Raw genomic sequence first — 17,400 nt, 5'->3', positions numbered from 1 at the left:
ACATGTACATGGATCACAGCAAATACTATGAATTGATTACGACATTAAGATGGAAATGCTTGTCAACAAGAAAAGTGCGAAGAGAACACATTCTAGCCACCTTCATAGTCTTGCATCTTCATAACGGTAACTTACCGGGAAAAAAAAGTAAGTTAGGTTAAACATTAGCTACAGAATGCATAAAAAGCCTTCGACAGGAAGAAATTTGATTGTCCCGATAAAACTATAAATAAATTTCTTCCACGTTATGGCATGGTGGAGGGGGGGGGGGGGCATTGTTTCTTGCAAAAGTGATAACAATACCCAAATGATAACATTACCCATGATTCTAATAAGTGATGTCGACTGTATCAGTATTCATTATAAGTCATTTAGGTCTGACTGTTTTTGCTCATTATTTTTAATATTTCCTTCAATAAATTCAGCATTTACATTTCGATTAAGTTGTTATATAATTAACTCATTTTAAAATTAATATTTCATGCCAAATAACATGAACATTTCATGGAAAATCAACCTGGAAGTTGATTAAATTATTCAAATAATCGAAATAAAATAAAGTATTGATTAACAAAAAACTCTCATTAGTTTCAAATACTTTAATTGCAATGTCATGAAAATCTTTTCGGTATGAAGTCATGTACAAGAGAAGGATGAAATGATACGCATACAATCAATTTCTCACTTTAGCAGAGTCATTAAGATGCATCTGGACTGTCATAATCAAGTTTGTTTCCACCAGATAAACCTTCGACGTCAACCTCTGGCTCTGTAGCATTCAGCATATTCAGTGTGATATCTAATGACAAAAAGAAACAAATAAGAACAGCAAATAATTCTCTTTAAGCATTTGAATGCTTAGACACAGAAAGCTTAGTAATATCTTCACAATGTTTCTAAAAATTCAATGTATTTATTAATTAAAAGCACTTTGAAGTAGCTCTGACCCTTTCCCTGACAATTTGCATCATAGTTCTGCACTAGAAATGCCATAGTAGTAATAACAAGAAATTCTTGGTGAAATGGCACATCAATAATAAAAAAACAGGTTTTCTTCTGATTTTCAGCAGCTGCAAAGAAAGGAGTATAAGAAAAAAAATTTTACATTGAAAAATCAACTTCACAAAATATCTGGGCTGATCTGTAGAAAACAAGGTTTTTCTCTTTCAATGCCTAAATGCAGTCAAACTCATTTGTAATGACATCTCAACTATAATGTCAATTAACAGTTCCATCAAGAATAATGTTAATGAACCTTGCTTACAATGCTCATGAAGAGGAACCACCTCAAATATGATGACAAATTTGCTCCCCCTTTTGTTTGTCTTGATGACGTTTTCCCAAGAAATTCATAAGCTCAGAGCTGATCAAAATTTGGGGAATATTGGTCTGTCATTCTGTTTACGTCTAACATTTAAAAAAAAATCATTACAAGTTTGATGCTGCGAATTACTGGTTGACATGTCCTGTTCAGTACACAGAAAATTCCCAGTATTTAGCCCCTTTTCGACTATTTCCCATTTCGTCAAATCCAAAAAAGTTGATGAATCATTAAAAGTAAACCTTTCAATGAGCTCAAAAATGTTATCTAATATGGCATAAAAATATATTTTCAAAATGATCGTAACAGAACGAAAATTTCAAGATGGAAAAAAATGGTTTTTTAAGGCTCTTTAAGGCTGAAAATTTTAGCCTAAAGGTTCCTTGTTTACTTTTTTCAAACTGGAACAGCAAGATCTTAAGATTTCGCTTCACACAATTATTTTTTAAAAAATTAGGTACCATTTGAAACAAATTAAGAAATACCATATGACCGCAAATTAAATGAAGAACTTAAAAAAAATCATATTACCAGAATGCTCTGGAATTTTATAAAAAAAATTCGAAACAGTTTGATATCCAGAAAAAGTCTCGAACTTGTTTTGGATATGACCCTAATGTCAGACATGAATTTTATTGAAGGATGGGAGAGTTTTGTCCCTTTTAACATGGGTTTATATACTACTAATTTACAGCGCACACCAACTCTGGTCATATTGCCATACAACAAGTTACTGCCAATAGAGTTGGCAGCGTTCAAAATCATTGGTGGTCCGCTGGTCCAAGACCAGTGATTATGCAATCGGACTACGTGGAAAAAATTGTGGTGGTCCGCGGTACTAGTAGCACAAAACGTCGCCAGTCATTTTGACACCTGAAAATGTCTTATTTTTGCTAAATGCTAAAAAAAAAACTTTATGTGAAGATATCATGTTTTAATTATTTCGTAATCAATTTTGCTGTTTGAATCCTAGCAAAAGAAAATCTATTCAGTATATTACACTCTCTTAGTAGCAAATACCTTTTGCAAAACCTTTTCCGAAAATGTAATTTAAAAAGGAATGTTTCTTCAAACCTCCACACTTGTTTGTTGATAAAGCCACAGAAGCAAGAGTAGTGGCTTCATAAAGTTTGACTATTAATTTTTTTTTATGGCTTTTTGCATTCCTTTTGGTGGTATATCACTCTTCTAAATAGAAATATATTTAGGAAAATGAATTATTATTCAAAAGAGATTTTTTGTTTTGTGGACCTCTCATGATGTCTGCGGACCAGTAAATTCTTCAATTCACCAGTCCACAGGACAAGTGGACTCTATGGACAAGTGGTAATTTTACAATTCTAATGCTGGTTGGGTTGAAAGTGAAGCCGTCATTTATCAGTGGTTAATATTACATGCCTCAGGTTTGGTAGGGAAAGAACTTGTTAACTGTGTTCTGCCCAGGGATCGAATCCACTGATCTGACGGTAGCCTTCATGATGGTTTATGTATTGTCATTGTAAATTTGAGAAACTAAAACACAGGATAAATAAATGAATGGGGTTACCAGCAGGTCCATCTCAAGAGCATCCCCCCCCTCCCCCGGAAAAATAATTTTTCTGAGGCAACCATATCCCTAACTGACTAGAAATGCCAGCTTACTAATTTGCATGCTTAATTTCAAAAATCATTAGCCCCCCTCCTCCTCCTCAACACCCAAGGGCCATCCAGGCCAATGCATTGAGACAGAACTAGTTACCAATCGTTCTTTTCTTCTTTCATTTTTAGCGTCCCTTTATGTTTTATCCTCATTTTCAGAATAACAAATCCCCCATTCTAGGAAAGAAAAATTGCTCTATGAAAATAAAATTTAAAAAAAACATTTTTTTCCCAATGAAAACATCACAAATAGCCTCTTATTTTTTCCTCAAGATTTCATTAGTAATGTATCAATAAATATCTCATGAACATAATACTGAACATTGACACCACACACTCCTGCATACTTCAGTGAGCTTTTAGTGTATTTTGAGTAAAAATAGTTTATCTAGACAGTTGCTTATTTTCTGTGTAATTTTTGAGAACTGCTGAAATTTTACCTGTTCAGAGATGTAAAAAAGCATGCCACGTGTTGAGAGAAATTGAACTTTATTTCACTTAATTGGCGCAACAATCAAGGGAAATATAATTCAAGGGAAAACTATTCAACTTAGCAAAGCAAGATTTTATCAGTTTATATATGAGGAGGCTGTTAAAGTCAGAGTGGTGTAAGTCGATGAATCCTCATTTTGAGAAACAGAAGGTGTTACTAGAATTGTTATCAGAGGTCCCCACATTGAAAATTTTATGATTTCAAAATCTAGAGACGAACTATCGAAACTGAGACAGTTTATTTTTTCTTTCAACAGTTGGCAACCATTTGGCACTTCTAGATCACATTTCTAGACATAAATCAGAATTGTTGAAAATGTGACTTTACCATTCTGACTTTAATCCCCTCATAGGCCTCATATAACAGTAAAATAAAGGCAAGCACCCTTAATTACCCTTAATTAACTATTTCAGATAATGAAAATTCACTCACATTAAATTGCTGAGCTGATGTATCACGTATTTAAATTAAAACTAAACAAGCAGCACCTATTTACATCTGTATTTGTCAAAAAAAATCAATGCTTTTATGGAGGGGGGGGGGGGGTGAACCGTAGAGGGTTAACACATGATCCCCTGATTATACACAGGGAAATATGGTACTTATGAGAAAGTATGCATCAAGACATAAAGCATATGGTTTGGACATAATTTTCCCCTGATCAAATTTTCCAATGAAACTGAAATGAGCCGAAAGATTTCTCTTAATACTGGATTCCTACATTTCTTGGCTGAAAGATTTCCCTGACTGTCAGACAAATATTTCCCTGACCATTGAATGACTGTTTCCCTTACCATCAAATAACCGAATATTTTCTTAAACATGAAATTAATACAGTATTATCCCTCCCAAAAGTAGCACGTTATACAATAATTACACTTATTTAAAAAAGGGGGAGGGGGGAAAATCATATTAAGATTTCCATTTGATTAGGAAAGAAAATATTCTCTTGTATTCAAAACAATGTGTGTGTGTGTGTGTGTGTGTGTGAATGATAGTACTTTTGAACATTCAACTATTTAATTTTGAGATGAAAATTTTTTAATTACTGCATTAGCCAGCATGCCAGAAAATAAGTGTTACAGATTCAAAGCAATCGTTAAATATCTGGACTCTAATAATTGATTGAAGTGGCCAACTTGAACCTTGTTTCTCTGTATCTTAAGGTCTTATCTGTTTTATTAACTTCATTCAGATAGGTTGAGCTTCAAGGTTTTTTTCCCTGCCATAATCTTGATTTCATAATCATTCTCATGGCTATACTATAGCTTCTGAATTGGAAACTCTAATGCAGTTTGATGAGTTAAAAATTGAGATATGCATAGAACTAAAAAGTGTGCAAGACTAGATTAAGCAGGGCAGTAATGAGATACTTTGTCAGGCGAGGCAAGCATGTGTTTTCGCACACCAGTGTACTGTAGGAGCAGTTCAAGTATGGATTTGATGCCCCTTCTAGCCTTTAGTTGTACTCCCCCCCCCCCTTCCCTCAATTGTTGCCCTGGGGTGAGTGGTGTGATTTTTCAACACGCAATGAAAAAAAATTTCAGTTTTTGGACAAAGAAAGAAAAGTTATAAATCAAACTGAGAACCAATGTAATATTCAATAAACTCTGTGGAAAAAAAATGCAAAATCAAATATTTATGGAGAGAATAGCTTGCAAATAAGGTAGATTTCACAAAATCCAAAAAACATCTATCTGCTTCATAGCTAATGATATCTCAAGGGATAAAAGGGAATGAATTTTGCTGACCTTGCAAGTTAAAAAAAGACAAAAGTTGCTGACATTAACTGCAATGAAAAATCTGGCCTAATTGGTGAAAAAAAAGCAAATACAGTGAAATCAATTATTGTATGTACCTCATATCATCACAATTTCCAAATTTGTAAAATAAAGTGAGAATGTTTTATTTTTATCAAAAAAAAAACTACTTTGTTTAAAAACGTGCTTATTTTACATTACTTGACATTAATGAAAGGAATGAATTCAGTGGTCCTTGATAAACTTCCCTGTTTTCCCAACAGGCTCCAACATTTGGAAATCTGTGTGGTGTCCTGATTTTTTTACAAATTCTTATGAAAGTAAGCAAGAGTGGATGAAAAATAAAAAAGCTACAAAAATAGAGCAGTAAGAATAGAGGGAGAAAAAGAAAGTGAGGGAGCTCACTCATGTATGGTAATGTAAACATGGAAAAGATACTAAACTAAATAAATAAAAAGACTAAGTGTGTTCAGGAAAAATATATATACATTTTTTTTTTTCAACTAGTTTTTTACAATCTCTTAAAGAAATATTCCAGTGTATAGAAATTTCCCTGACTTTCAATGACTCCCATATCCGATCTCTGACTTTTCTGATAATTTTTTCTCCTGACCTTCTAGGTTGTAAAAGCCCTGTAATAAGGTTTTTTTTTTTTTTTGCATAAAATCTTTTCTTCATTTTAGTCTAATTAAAATGGGGGGAATATATAGTAAACCTGTATAGAATATCTACGTACCAGCAGACTTTGCAGATGACTGTGATATAACTGATGGAGCAGTGCGCACTTTTTCTGGAGTGGACACTTGTGCCTTGATGGTCGTGGCGATCTGCTTTTTGATAGGTAGACCAGCATCTTCAAAGGCTTTCCTCTTCATGCTGTTTTTTATCTGCATACTGAATATAACGACCATAAGTTTTACAAATCGCATACAGTGTGCCATTCAGTTATATTTCTTTAGCACAACTAATAAATATTACCATACATTTCATACAACAATCATCATTGTCTTTACATTGTTGCATGGGAAACACAGTCACATTACATTAATCTCTTTCCAAACTCTTCCTGAGCTCACACAGGATCTTCAAATCTAGCTCATCCCGATAACAGCTCAGGCAGAAAAATTTTATACTGTTCAAGTTGTCTTTTTCAGCAATTTTCTATTTGTCAAACCCTGGTGTAGGGTGTAATAATATAAGGAACATTTTAATAATTTCTCTCCTATAAACACATTCAACAATGTGGTAATTTTTACACAAGAAATACACATTTTATGAAGTGGCAAAAAATATTTCACTTCTGTAGCCATCCTAACAAACCATGACACACCAGTTATGAATCACAGTCCAATTACTACTTTCATTTATTTCTAAAATATCTCTGAGCAACCCTGATCTATGCACACCATTTGCAGGGCTTGGGAGCAAGCAGATCACAACAACGACGAGAAAATCACTTGTAGTGCCTAAAATATTCCTAACAGTAAATTGGAGTACGAGGAGGATGCAAAATTTTTCTATTTTGTGACAGTGCATCTTCCAACACAGGAAAAAATCACCAAGTCCTGGAAAGTCTAAAAACACATTATTTCAGACTGTTTTTCTTGAGAAAATACCATGCTTGGCAAATAAAAAATTTGTTTGTAACCTAAATTGCTTCACAATTCGATCAAGCCTTACTGTTAGGGAAGCACTGCTCTTAAGTTCTCTTCTGTATCCTGTTATTTTTCACACCTATTTATTTTACTCGAATTTACCGCAACATGAAATATTTTTTTACATGTCTGATAATTCATGGGTGTGACCTGGAAAATATACTTGTATCATGTGAGTTACTAATCCCACTTATAAATATTATTCAGGGGTAGAGGTGGGTTGCCATAATTTAGATTGAACTTTACTCGGGCGAGAGAAAATCCAAATATAGACCACTTCTCCGTCAACTACAATGTAAATCTGCTGGAAAGGGGGGGGGGGCGCCAAAGTGAAAGGTTTTGGAACCACTGGTTTTGGTCTATGGATCTATATGGACTTAGATACATGAACTAAACATGTTATCATTAAGTACTGTAAAATTCATTTAATTAACTCATTCGGAAACGACGCACAATGCAGTGATGCAGATTTTCTGTATTTACCACACGGATATGACAGAATAATTTGCCATACAGCTGCTGCCACCCGCACGGGCATCCTTATAATTTATTATCTCACCACTAGATGGAGTTGAACAATCATATTTCAAGGTCTGGGATAATTACTATTATCTTTGCCATGCTTTGCAAGGATGCATCCTCAAGCATTATTCTATTTTATAATTAGTAACATACAAAGAAAAAATGTAATTACTTGTCATTTTATAAAATTTCAATACATCATTTTTAACATGAATTACTGAATTCCTGACTTCATTTTCCTGCATTCAATTTGGACTTGAAGAACCCATGCTGTAATCTCATTTAATTAATTAAGAATTCAACATTTCTATTTACACAATTAATTAGGTTTACTAATTATTTTTTATTATAATTATTGTTATGGTTTTAAATATACAGCAAAAAACACCAGTTTTAGTGTTTTCATTAAAAAAATCAATCAAAAAATGCTGTTTAATAGCTTCAAAACTTCCTAAAAAAAGGTATAAAAAGAAGCACCACGGGTAATACGCGGAGAAATGAATTGGTCAGGTGACTTTCTTTCTTACAAACCAAGCACAACTCTGGTCTATCGTCATGGGTAATTTAACCAGATGACTAGTTAAACTATAATAATAACGTAGCACAAGTCAAATCATATCCTTCTTGGGTGAAAAGCGATAATCCAAGGCAATGCATCAAGCAACCAAAAAATCTTTCCATCCAAACTGACCAAGACATGATTTTCTGACTTCGTGCGAAATTTTCCGATAGACCTGATGCTTTATTTCCTTTATTAAAAAAAAAGACAAAATTAAAAGAATAGAGAGAAACACTGTTGGATTCCGAAAAAGAAAAGTATTGAGCGATGAAGTAAGTAATCATGACAAGGAAATGAAATGAGCATGAATTTGTACTCTTGACTTACATAGTTCGGTTTTTTATATGCTCACTGATTTTTTCCAATTCTTCGCCGAAGTTTTTGACAGCTAACTTTAGCATCTGAATTTCTTCCTCCGTCCATTTCCCACTAAATGTATAGAGAGAAAAATTTGCTTCAATAATTTGTTGTTTTTTTTTTTTGGTTGCTTGAAGATTGCCAATGCGGATAAACAACCACCCTTTGGCATAAAAGTTCCAAGACTGGCATAAAAAATAAAATTAGCTTATAAACAAAGGCACTTCATTGCCTTCAAAAATGGCAACCTTTATGCTATTGATATAGCCTACTACTACTAGTTCATGCACCTCATACACATCTCTCTGCTGAATTTCTAACGAATTGGCACATAATGGAATGTGTTGTGTGTGTGTGGCCCTAATGCATTTATGTTGTAAGAGGCTATTGATGCTGCATAAGTTAAGATGCTTTGGAAAAAGTCTAATAATTTTAACTTGATGCTTTAATTAAAAATAGTTAATATTGACTAGATGAGTCAACTGAAGGTAGGTAGGAAAATTAAAATATTATATAGATATTATAGTAGTAATAATAGTATGGGGAAATGTAGTTGAGAAGAAAGAAAATAAAAGGCTATAGAGAAGGTAAAAGAAACCTATGTTAGTACAAGATTGTAGGTCAGGTGGCACTGCTAGGTATAGGTAAATTTTCGATGGGAAAGTCTATTCAAATTATACATGTTGTTGAATTTATGGGAAAAGGTATATTTTTGAATGCTGTCATGTGCAGTCAGAGGAAAATGTAATAAAATGAGATCCTAGCAGAGGATGATAGGTAGAATATTATTCATGCCAAGCTGAAGACTGCGGCACTGGAAATCTTATGCAAAATAAGATAAAGCTAATCTTTGTCGCTGGTCAAATGCATTTAAGGAATGATGTACGTCTAGACTATTTCTAAGGACGTGAAAAGGACCTGAATTAAATTGGTTGGGTCAAAGGTTATGGATTTGTTAGATTTACTAGAGAGCCAATGGAATAAAAGTTTCATGGTAAAAAGTAAGACAGATGGTAAAGAAAATAAAGAAAATAATAATAATAGGCAAATTGAAAGTTTTGAAATAGCGCAAAAAGGCGAAGTTAAAATTATGATTAAAATATAAAATGATTTTAAAGAGAAAAGCGGGATAGAAAGAGAAATTCTGAGTGGTGTTGACTCCAAGGGAGAAACTGAGAGATAGAGAAGGCAGAAAGAGGAGAAATACGATAATATTCTGGAAGGGGGTGAGTTATACTCAATTTATGTCATGCATATAATTGCAAATGTCCCCCTCACACTGTGTATTAACTAGGAGAGTGCAAGTATATAGAATATCTCTTAAGTTGTTAATTCTGTAATTGTAATAAACATGTAATAAATGTTTTATAAATGTTAAATGTTTGATCTATTAATCTCAAGTTTCAATTACTTTCTAGTTAATATGTAATGGCCATAGTTATTGCTATTATAGTATTGTGGGTTGCTCTTCAAATAGGAGACCCCAACTCCGTAATTTAATGTCGCAATGCAAAAGAACGTAAGTCACAGGGATGTTGAGATGGGTTACAAAGGTGAAGTAGTTGGCCAAGGACATGCCACTAGATTACAATAATGTCAGTGGTGTATTTGGTGGGAGAGGAATCGTTCACAGTAATACCTTGGCTAACTCCCTTCTTGGCCTCTTATCTTCTAATTTTGAACTGAACCTGGAACGAATTAAATGATTTCACATAGAAACCTGAGACAAACCATGTTTTGTTCAGCTTACGGAGATAATTAGTTATGGAATCACATTCATTAGCCAAGGTAAAAAACCCGGTTTTTTGAAAAAAACCAAAAAACCAGGTTTTTTTGGTTTAAACCGGTTTTTTTGTTTTAAATAGTATTAACATTAAAAACAATGAAATTTCTGAAAAGTCATTCAAACTTCCAATAATTAACTAAAATAAAATGTTTATTAATGTAATTAACACTATTCCCATGCTAATTAATCAATAAATATTTATTACATTTTAACAAAAACCACCTTTTCAAATTTAATTATTTTTTGCTTAACTCAATGCATTATTGTGTGTTTGAAAATTCTTTTAATGTTATTATTAATCATATAATATATAAAGGTTTTTCTCCAGTTACTTTCAGTATACTTAATTAGGAAGCTATTTTGCAAAAAGTAATAAAAATTAGGTGAACATAATGTATTTAATGAAGCATAAATAATGCAGATTAATTAGCAATGATTTACGATATACAGGGTGATTATAACTAAAGTTCTGATTTCAAAACACTGTAAAAAAAGAACAATTGTCAGAATGACTTGAAAATTGACATGAATATTACTGAAAAAATTCAATTTTATTTGATAAAGGGGAAAAAATACTTAAAAATGTAAAATTAATGACATCATCCAACATGTGGGAAATTTGCTCGCAGAATGGAAATGATAGCCAGTCATGGCAAAATGATACCTTAATTATAGCATTCCACAATTTCCTAATTCATGGAAACATCACAAAAAACGAAGTAATTGAACAAATAACTACAATTTACTTAAGAAATGTTAAATATGTTGTCCAACCTGAGGTTGACAACAACAGAATCGGAGTATGCCATGGTCATGATGTGGAGGTGCTTGCAATTCAGCTTTATTAAACCAAACGCCCCCCGTTAATATTCCTGATGAACTTTTAACATATAGGGGATGTGCTGGAGATTGCAATTCACCAAATTTTGCAAACTGACCACTGTTTATAACATTTTGAGGTACCCCCACAGCCAGAAGTTGCAAGGGTTAAGGTGCATCCTGTCAAAATGGGTCTTCAGCAGCTGCTTTGCTGGTATTGCAATGTGCATCTTGACAGAAGTTCTATCCACACACTGATGCTGTGCCAAAATGATGTGGTTGCACAAAATAGATTATACTGCTGGCCAAGTACAGCATCATCTACCTGCACATTTTGCACTACTTGCATTTTTTTTTCCTTTTGCGAAAGAAACTTCCATTGCTTCAGGAATATTCATGCAAATTGTCAAGTCATTCTGACCAGTAGTTCTTATTGAATAGTTATGGAATCAAAACTTCAAATTATAATCACCCTGTATATAGCTGATTATTTTTCATAAATCTGTTATTATTACTCAGTAGAACCCTGATTAACTGGGCTTAACAGTGTGAAAGTATAAAAAAAACTACTATTGAATATTAAGACTGGGAGATATACAGTAGGAGATGTGCTACTTCTTATGGGAAAGAAAATGAAAATGTATGTGAGGTAATGTAACTACTAGTACACTGGTCTTTGTCCTTTAAGGACAGTTGATGTCTTTATTGGATTATAGGACCACCTGCCCCTAGCATGATGGTGTCACTACTGTTGCTGCTTATTTGTGAAGGGAAAAAGAAACCCTGTGAGATAATACACCACTACATTTAGATGTGTGATGCAATCCTTATTCATGAATTTGCTAAAGATAGAGCATCAGAATGTAGCCAAAGGGTAGAAAATGTTGTAAGAATGAGAAATTTTGGCTTTTGTATATAACTTTAAATAACTAAGATGCTTCATATGAAAAATATATATATATATATATTCTGGCACTTTTATGAAAAAAACTGCTTATAAAATCTTATGTCATTTAAAGATATACCATCAGAATGTACCCCAAGGATATATAATGTGGTAAAAATGAAACATTTTGGCTAATAATGAACCAATATGATATTTTTCAAGGAATAAAACTATATTTAGGCAACTTTTATTTGATTTTTTGAAAAAAACCAACTGGTTTTTTTAAAAAAACCACTTGGTTAAAACCATGGTTTAAACCAAACAACCCTGATTATGACATTTCATAATTTTTTACATTATCTGCACATCAGGGATTGACAAGTGGCAGGTTGCCATGGCGACTAAAAAATTAATATTGCCACCTAAAATTATTTATGTGTAGTTACCAAAAACTCTGGAATTTCAGAACAATACAAAATTTTCGCAATTTTTATTTCTGCTGTACATTTACGCCATTACACAACATTAATGTAAATAATTTTGGCAGTGAGCACAACCGATATCTTCCAACATTGAAATTTCATTTTTTAGGTTCAGCAGTTGCCATCATCAATCATTCATTTCACATTGCGAAAATTTATATGCTTCTTTCAATATTATATTCTAATTTACAGGAAAGATGACAGCATCAATATATGTGACCACTTTCTTTTCAGAGTGGCCACAAGAATAATTTAACTTATGTGACCAACTACACCCCCCCCTCCCCCCACCACTCTATCCATCCACAAGGCTCCGTATTTCCAGACTTGAACTTCGTGCACAGAAACTTCAAACTGATAATATATGAAAGATTCCGCTCTGCATAAAGGGTGACCATATTTTATGGGGCACATGCATTAATCTTCAATTAGTGCTCTCAACAAAATATTTCTATTAATTTCATAGAATTCATTTGGTAATTCCATGGCATTAAGTTGGTATTCAATGTATTCTAAGAATAGATTGAATACCAACAATTACATTAATGACTTGAAGTTTTCTACGAAAGTGAGCGTCTTCCTAGAAAAGGTCTAATTTTCTCAGAGATTTAATAAACCAATCTGGTCAAACTACGCCAAAACAAATGACTCAACAAGATAAAATTTATTCTTATCATGTCAGCAAAATGCAAGTATTGTATGATAAAGAAACAATGATGCGTGAAATGCACCAAACGATGGTGTAGAATGGAAAAAACTATAATTTGTTATAAAGATTCACCGCCATGGAAAATTCCCAACGTAAAAATCCCAGCTGGGAAAATTCACAGTTCATCACCACTGAGTGAAAGTGTGAGCGAGTGATTGACTGAATGAGTTGGTGAAAAAGCTAGCGAGTGATTGAGTGACAGAGCAAGTGGTTGAGTGACAGAGCAAGTGGTTGAGTGACAGAGCAAGTGGTTGAGTGACAGAGCAAGTGGTTGAGTGTAGATCACGTGAGCGACTGAGTGAGTATCATGATCATGGCCCCCACAAGGGGTGGGCTCATAAGGCTCTAGCCCTGGGGCCCGGGGCGATTTTCAGTTTTTTTGCTTTTCCACGCTATAAATTCATCATAAAGGGGCCCACAAAAGATCCCAGCCTAGGGGCCCTGCTCCAGGATGTGGGGGCCATGATCATGATAGAGTGAGTGGGCAAGTTGCTACATGAGTGAACAGTGATTGAGTGCCTGTGTGAGCGATTGAGTGAGTGACCATGTCAGTGAGTAACCGTATGAGTGATTAACTCACTCATTTGTTCACTTGTTCAATTTCTGACTCTGCTCATTCACTCGCTCACTAACTCCCTGAATCGCTTGATCATCCACTATGTCACTTCGTCAATGAATTGTTTGTCTGTGAATTTTCCTAGCTGTGAATTACTTGGCGGTAAATTTTCTGTGACGAATCCTGTCAAATCTAATAATAGCAATTGCCAAAAATTCCTTGTCTCTCACCGGAGACTCATAGCATCAAGGTCCCGCTTTCTTCCCCTGCATTTGACAAAAGCAGTCACAAGTACAGCATAAAGCTGGACTTCAGTAGGTGCAATCTGAAGGGCCCGATTTTATAGCCCGTCAACTGAACAGAAGGAAGTGATTTTTTTTCATCACCCAAATACCATTAAATTACACCTGAAAACGCCTAGAACCGGCTCGGTACACAGCACTATAATTTCATAGAATAAGTAGGCCTACATACCGTATATACTCGTGTATGAGCAGAGTTTTTGTGTCTAAAAATTTGTTCCTCAAGTGGGGGGGGGGGGGGTCGGCTCATACTCAGGTCAATTTTTGATGAGAAAATTTCGACCCCCCACAATCAGTAGTCATTTTCGTAGCAGTGTTTGAGAAACCGGCATTATTGGTATGGGATATGTTCAAAATCCCTATAATGTCAAAGACGAGGCAAAGAAATCGAAAACATCATTAGATTTGATACCAGGTGGGCTAATGTCGATTGTAAAGCCTTATGTGAGCATCAACAAGTCTTTCAAAGATTATTTGAAACTACAAAAAGTAGTGCCTTGAAGAAACCTGACATTGGCCTGGCGTGCCAATGGGTACATGAGGCGCAGAATTCTGTTTCCACCGAAATTATCATCCGATCCTTCAAAAAGTGTTGCATCAGCAATGCGATGGATGGAACTGAAGACGATATCCTATTTGAAAGTGACAGTGGCGATTACAGCCCAGATGAAGATGAAAACGAAGATGCTGCACCCGCTATCATGATCTGATGGATTACGGTAAACTTGGAGACTCAGAAGAAACGGATTAAAAAGTTTGAATCGTTTTCCATTGTAAATTTCCGTAAACTATTCATTTTACATGAAAATATAAGAATTTTTTTTCTCTGAAATGCATGGATTTTTTGGGGTCGGCTTATACACGGGTTTTTAATTTATTGCGATTTTGGTGGTCCTTAAGTGGGGGGGGGGGAGGGGTCGGCTTATACACGAGTATATACAGTATATGTAAATTTGTAGATTACTTCTACTATAGAGGAAGACAACTTCAAACAGGGCTGCAACTAAGTACTTTGTCAGTCTGGACAACCGCTTATTTTGGTATAATGTGGAAGGATCAGTTAAAACGCATGGGGCACCAGATCCTCCCAAGTTGGTGCCCCAAAACATTTATAATCTTCCTCTCCTTGGATTTCAAATGAAATTTTCATGTGGCAGAATCTCAGAAATGGCTAATAGCAGTTTAAATACATAAAATAGTACTAGGTAGTGAATAATACGTAATAGCAAATAAAATTTATTTGGAGAAAATAACTAGGCCCATTAAATAGTAATAATTCGACAACAAAAACTGAGTTTTTTACCTGGAAGGTGAAGGCTCTGAGACCGGATGCAGCATCATCGTGAGTTCACCCAATTTTGTGAAAGCCGCGCCAGCAGCTGTGAAAATCTCACCCATCTGAAAATGCAAAGAGAATAAAAAAGTGAATTCAAATAATAAAAAGAAATGCCATAATCTCTTGTGAATATTCAGCAGACTATATCTAAAGGCCGAAACACACTACTGATGAGACATGATTTCACGTCATGTCAGACACATTGTGAATTATAATTCGTTTAAGTTCTGTGACATGGGGAATTCCACTTAACATAATTTCCATGTCACAAGTTTTCCACAAATCAGAATTCTGAATGTTTCTGACGTTACATGATAACCACGTCATGTCAGTGTAGTGTGTTTCAGCCTTAAGGGAAAACTTGTATTGCTACACTCTGTGGGCAATATAACAATACCATTAAATACAAAGATATTTTTTACATTCGGAAACAGAACGAACGTCAATCCAAATGCCTGACCGTTTCAATCTCAGCGACTTTTAATCATGCCTTCTAGGTTCCCAACTTCAAGGTGCAAATGCAGGCCGATCTCCCCATTAAAATGTCTCGCTACAGAGTGCAACAGGCCTACAATGATACAATTATTCAATCATAACACTTCACTCGTTAGAAAAATTGATGGCAGATGGAAGCATTACACACAACAAGCATTATGCACAAACAAACTTCATGCCAGGTTTACTACACGCGCACTCCAACATGTACCAATTTGTTAGAAGTTCCACAGAGGAATGTGGATGAGGTACATGTGTGGTTCAGCAGTGGCAGCACTACAAACAGGCATTATGCAGAAACAAACTTCATGTCAAGTTCAACTCACCAGGAGTACTGACAAGGATCCAGCCTGGGACGATTACAAGCACTTAAATGGCATGGTGGTAAGATGTCTATCACTGTGAGATTGCTGTCAGGTCCCAGATTCAAACCGGCGGGAAGAATAAGAATAACAAGATACCCTCCCTAACAAGCTTGAGGTGACCACTGATAGAAGGCACCTTCATTTCCAACTCAACTAGGTGATGGCAGTGAAGTTCAATGTAGTGATGCTGCCAGAGATGCTATCTAGCCAAGAAGTAGCTTCGGGCGATTATTGTAATTTTTTTTGTTTTTCACGCTTCAATTCACAATAGAGGGACCAGCAAAGTTATGGGAGACGGGCATGGTAATGATGGCTCGTCAAAAAGAGATGCTGTGATTAGGAAAGGTAAAATTATTTTAGACCAAAAATACAGGACAGTAGTTTCTTTGAAAACTGGACGGAAATTTCGTTCATTACTCAATCGCTTTGCATTTAAGAAAATCAGGTTTATCCCAAGGTCACCTAGCCCTGTCAGCCAAGTCTCGCCGCAGAGAATATCAGGCCTAAAAAAGTAAAATCTTCAATCATCACACTTCACTCATAGTTAGAGGAATTGATGGCAGGTGGCAGCACAACACATAACAAGCATTACGCAGGAATAAAGTTAACGTCAGGATCGCTACACCGACACGCACAATCCAACATTTACCAATTCGTTAGAAGTTCCGAAGAGGAATATGGACGAAGAGCTGCGTGTGGTTCGGTAGCCCTGTCAGCCACCGGCCCCACACGAGGCTTCACACCCGGGCGGCATTTAAGCTTGGGCCACCCCCGGTTCGTATTGATAGCTTCCTCTACCGGAACACCTTTTGCGGGCCTGATGAAGCACCTTCGGCGGGGCCACATTTGGCCCTCGGGCCGGACGTTGTGCGCGCCTCTGGCATTGGCTGTAGTCTTTCAAATATAAAGTGATGGAAACAAAATTGATTCGGATACCTTGCTCGCTGAATTGCCGTGACTCATGATCATCAAGAACCGTACAAAACGAAATACTTAAATTTAATTAATTATAACACAATTTAATGGCCTAAAAATTCACAAACAAGACAAACTAGAGTCCAAATAAACAATAATTCTTTTTTTATTTTTTAAATATAAAGACAAAAGTTTGCACTTCACTTCTTTGGTGTTTCTTTCTTGGCAGGTCAGGTTATTATGGTTTTTTAACCAAACAAAAGAAGGCGGAATTTCAAACAAAATGCAGAAGTATATTTACATTTGGTCAGATTTAAAAAATTAATTTCGACATTTTTTCAAAATTTGATAAGAATTTTATTGACTAAAAAAAAATTTCAAAGCAAAACGTGTTTGAATCGATTTCACTATATTAGATGGGCTGCCATCTTCTGTATAAGATCG

The 17,400-nt window shown here is 35.0% G+C and overlaps 1 protein-coding gene across 3 annotated transcripts; it reads right to left on the bottom strand.

The window, feature by feature from the left end:
- Positions 1-584: 584 nt before the first annotated feature.
- On the bottom strand, positions 585-17,134 carry LOC149078470 (BPTF-associated chromatin complex component 1-like). Of its 3 annotated transcripts, none has more exons than XM_089240582.1 (5): positions 16,978-17,134; positions 15,149-15,243; positions 8,276-8,377; positions 5,949-6,106; positions 585-799 (listed from the first exon to the last, which is right to left on the bottom strand). In XM_089240582.1, exons 1-5 carry the CDS (start codon positions 17,008-17,010, stop codon positions 699-701), a joined length of 489 nt encoding a protein of 162 aa, XP_089096708.1. In that variant the 5' UTR covers positions 17,011-17,134; the 3' UTR covers positions 585-698. The 3 variants fall into 3 exon arrangements, with proteins under 3 accessions (XP_089096708.1, XP_089096709.1, XP_089096710.1); XM_089240583.1 differs by lacking the exon at positions 16,978-17,134 and adding an exon at positions 16,691-16,794; XM_089240584.1 differs by lacking the exon at positions 8,276-8,377.
- Between the last annotated feature and the right edge of the window lie 266 nt (positions 17,135-17,400).

Source organism: Pholcus phalangioides, unplaced genomic scaffold (genome assembly GCF_987345545.1).
Source record: "Pholcus phalangioides strain wild (caught in Gottingen) unplaced genomic scaffold, Ppha-v1.0 ptg000013l_1, whole genome shotgun sequence".
Taxonomy (NCBI): Eukaryota; Metazoa; Arthropoda; class Arachnida; order Araneae; family Pholcidae; genus Pholcus; species Pholcus phalangioides.
Note: the sequence above shows the minus strand (reverse complement) of the source record. Positions and strands in the feature narration are given on the sequence as shown.

Bases quoted from the DNA above. Each gene is read 5' to 3' on its own strand.
- LOC149078470 (XM_089240582.1), bottom strand. From the start codon at position 17,010: ATGATCATGAGTCACGGCAATTCAGCGAGCAAG. The intron at 15,244-16,977 runs GTATCCGAATCA...TTGCATTTTCAG, and splicing joins ACGGCAATTCAGCGAGCAAG to ATGGGTGAGATTTTCACAGC. The intron at 8,378-15,148 runs GTAAAAAACTCA...CTATACATTTAG, and splicing joins TCAGAGCCTTCACCTTCCAG to TGGGAAATGGACGGAGGAAG.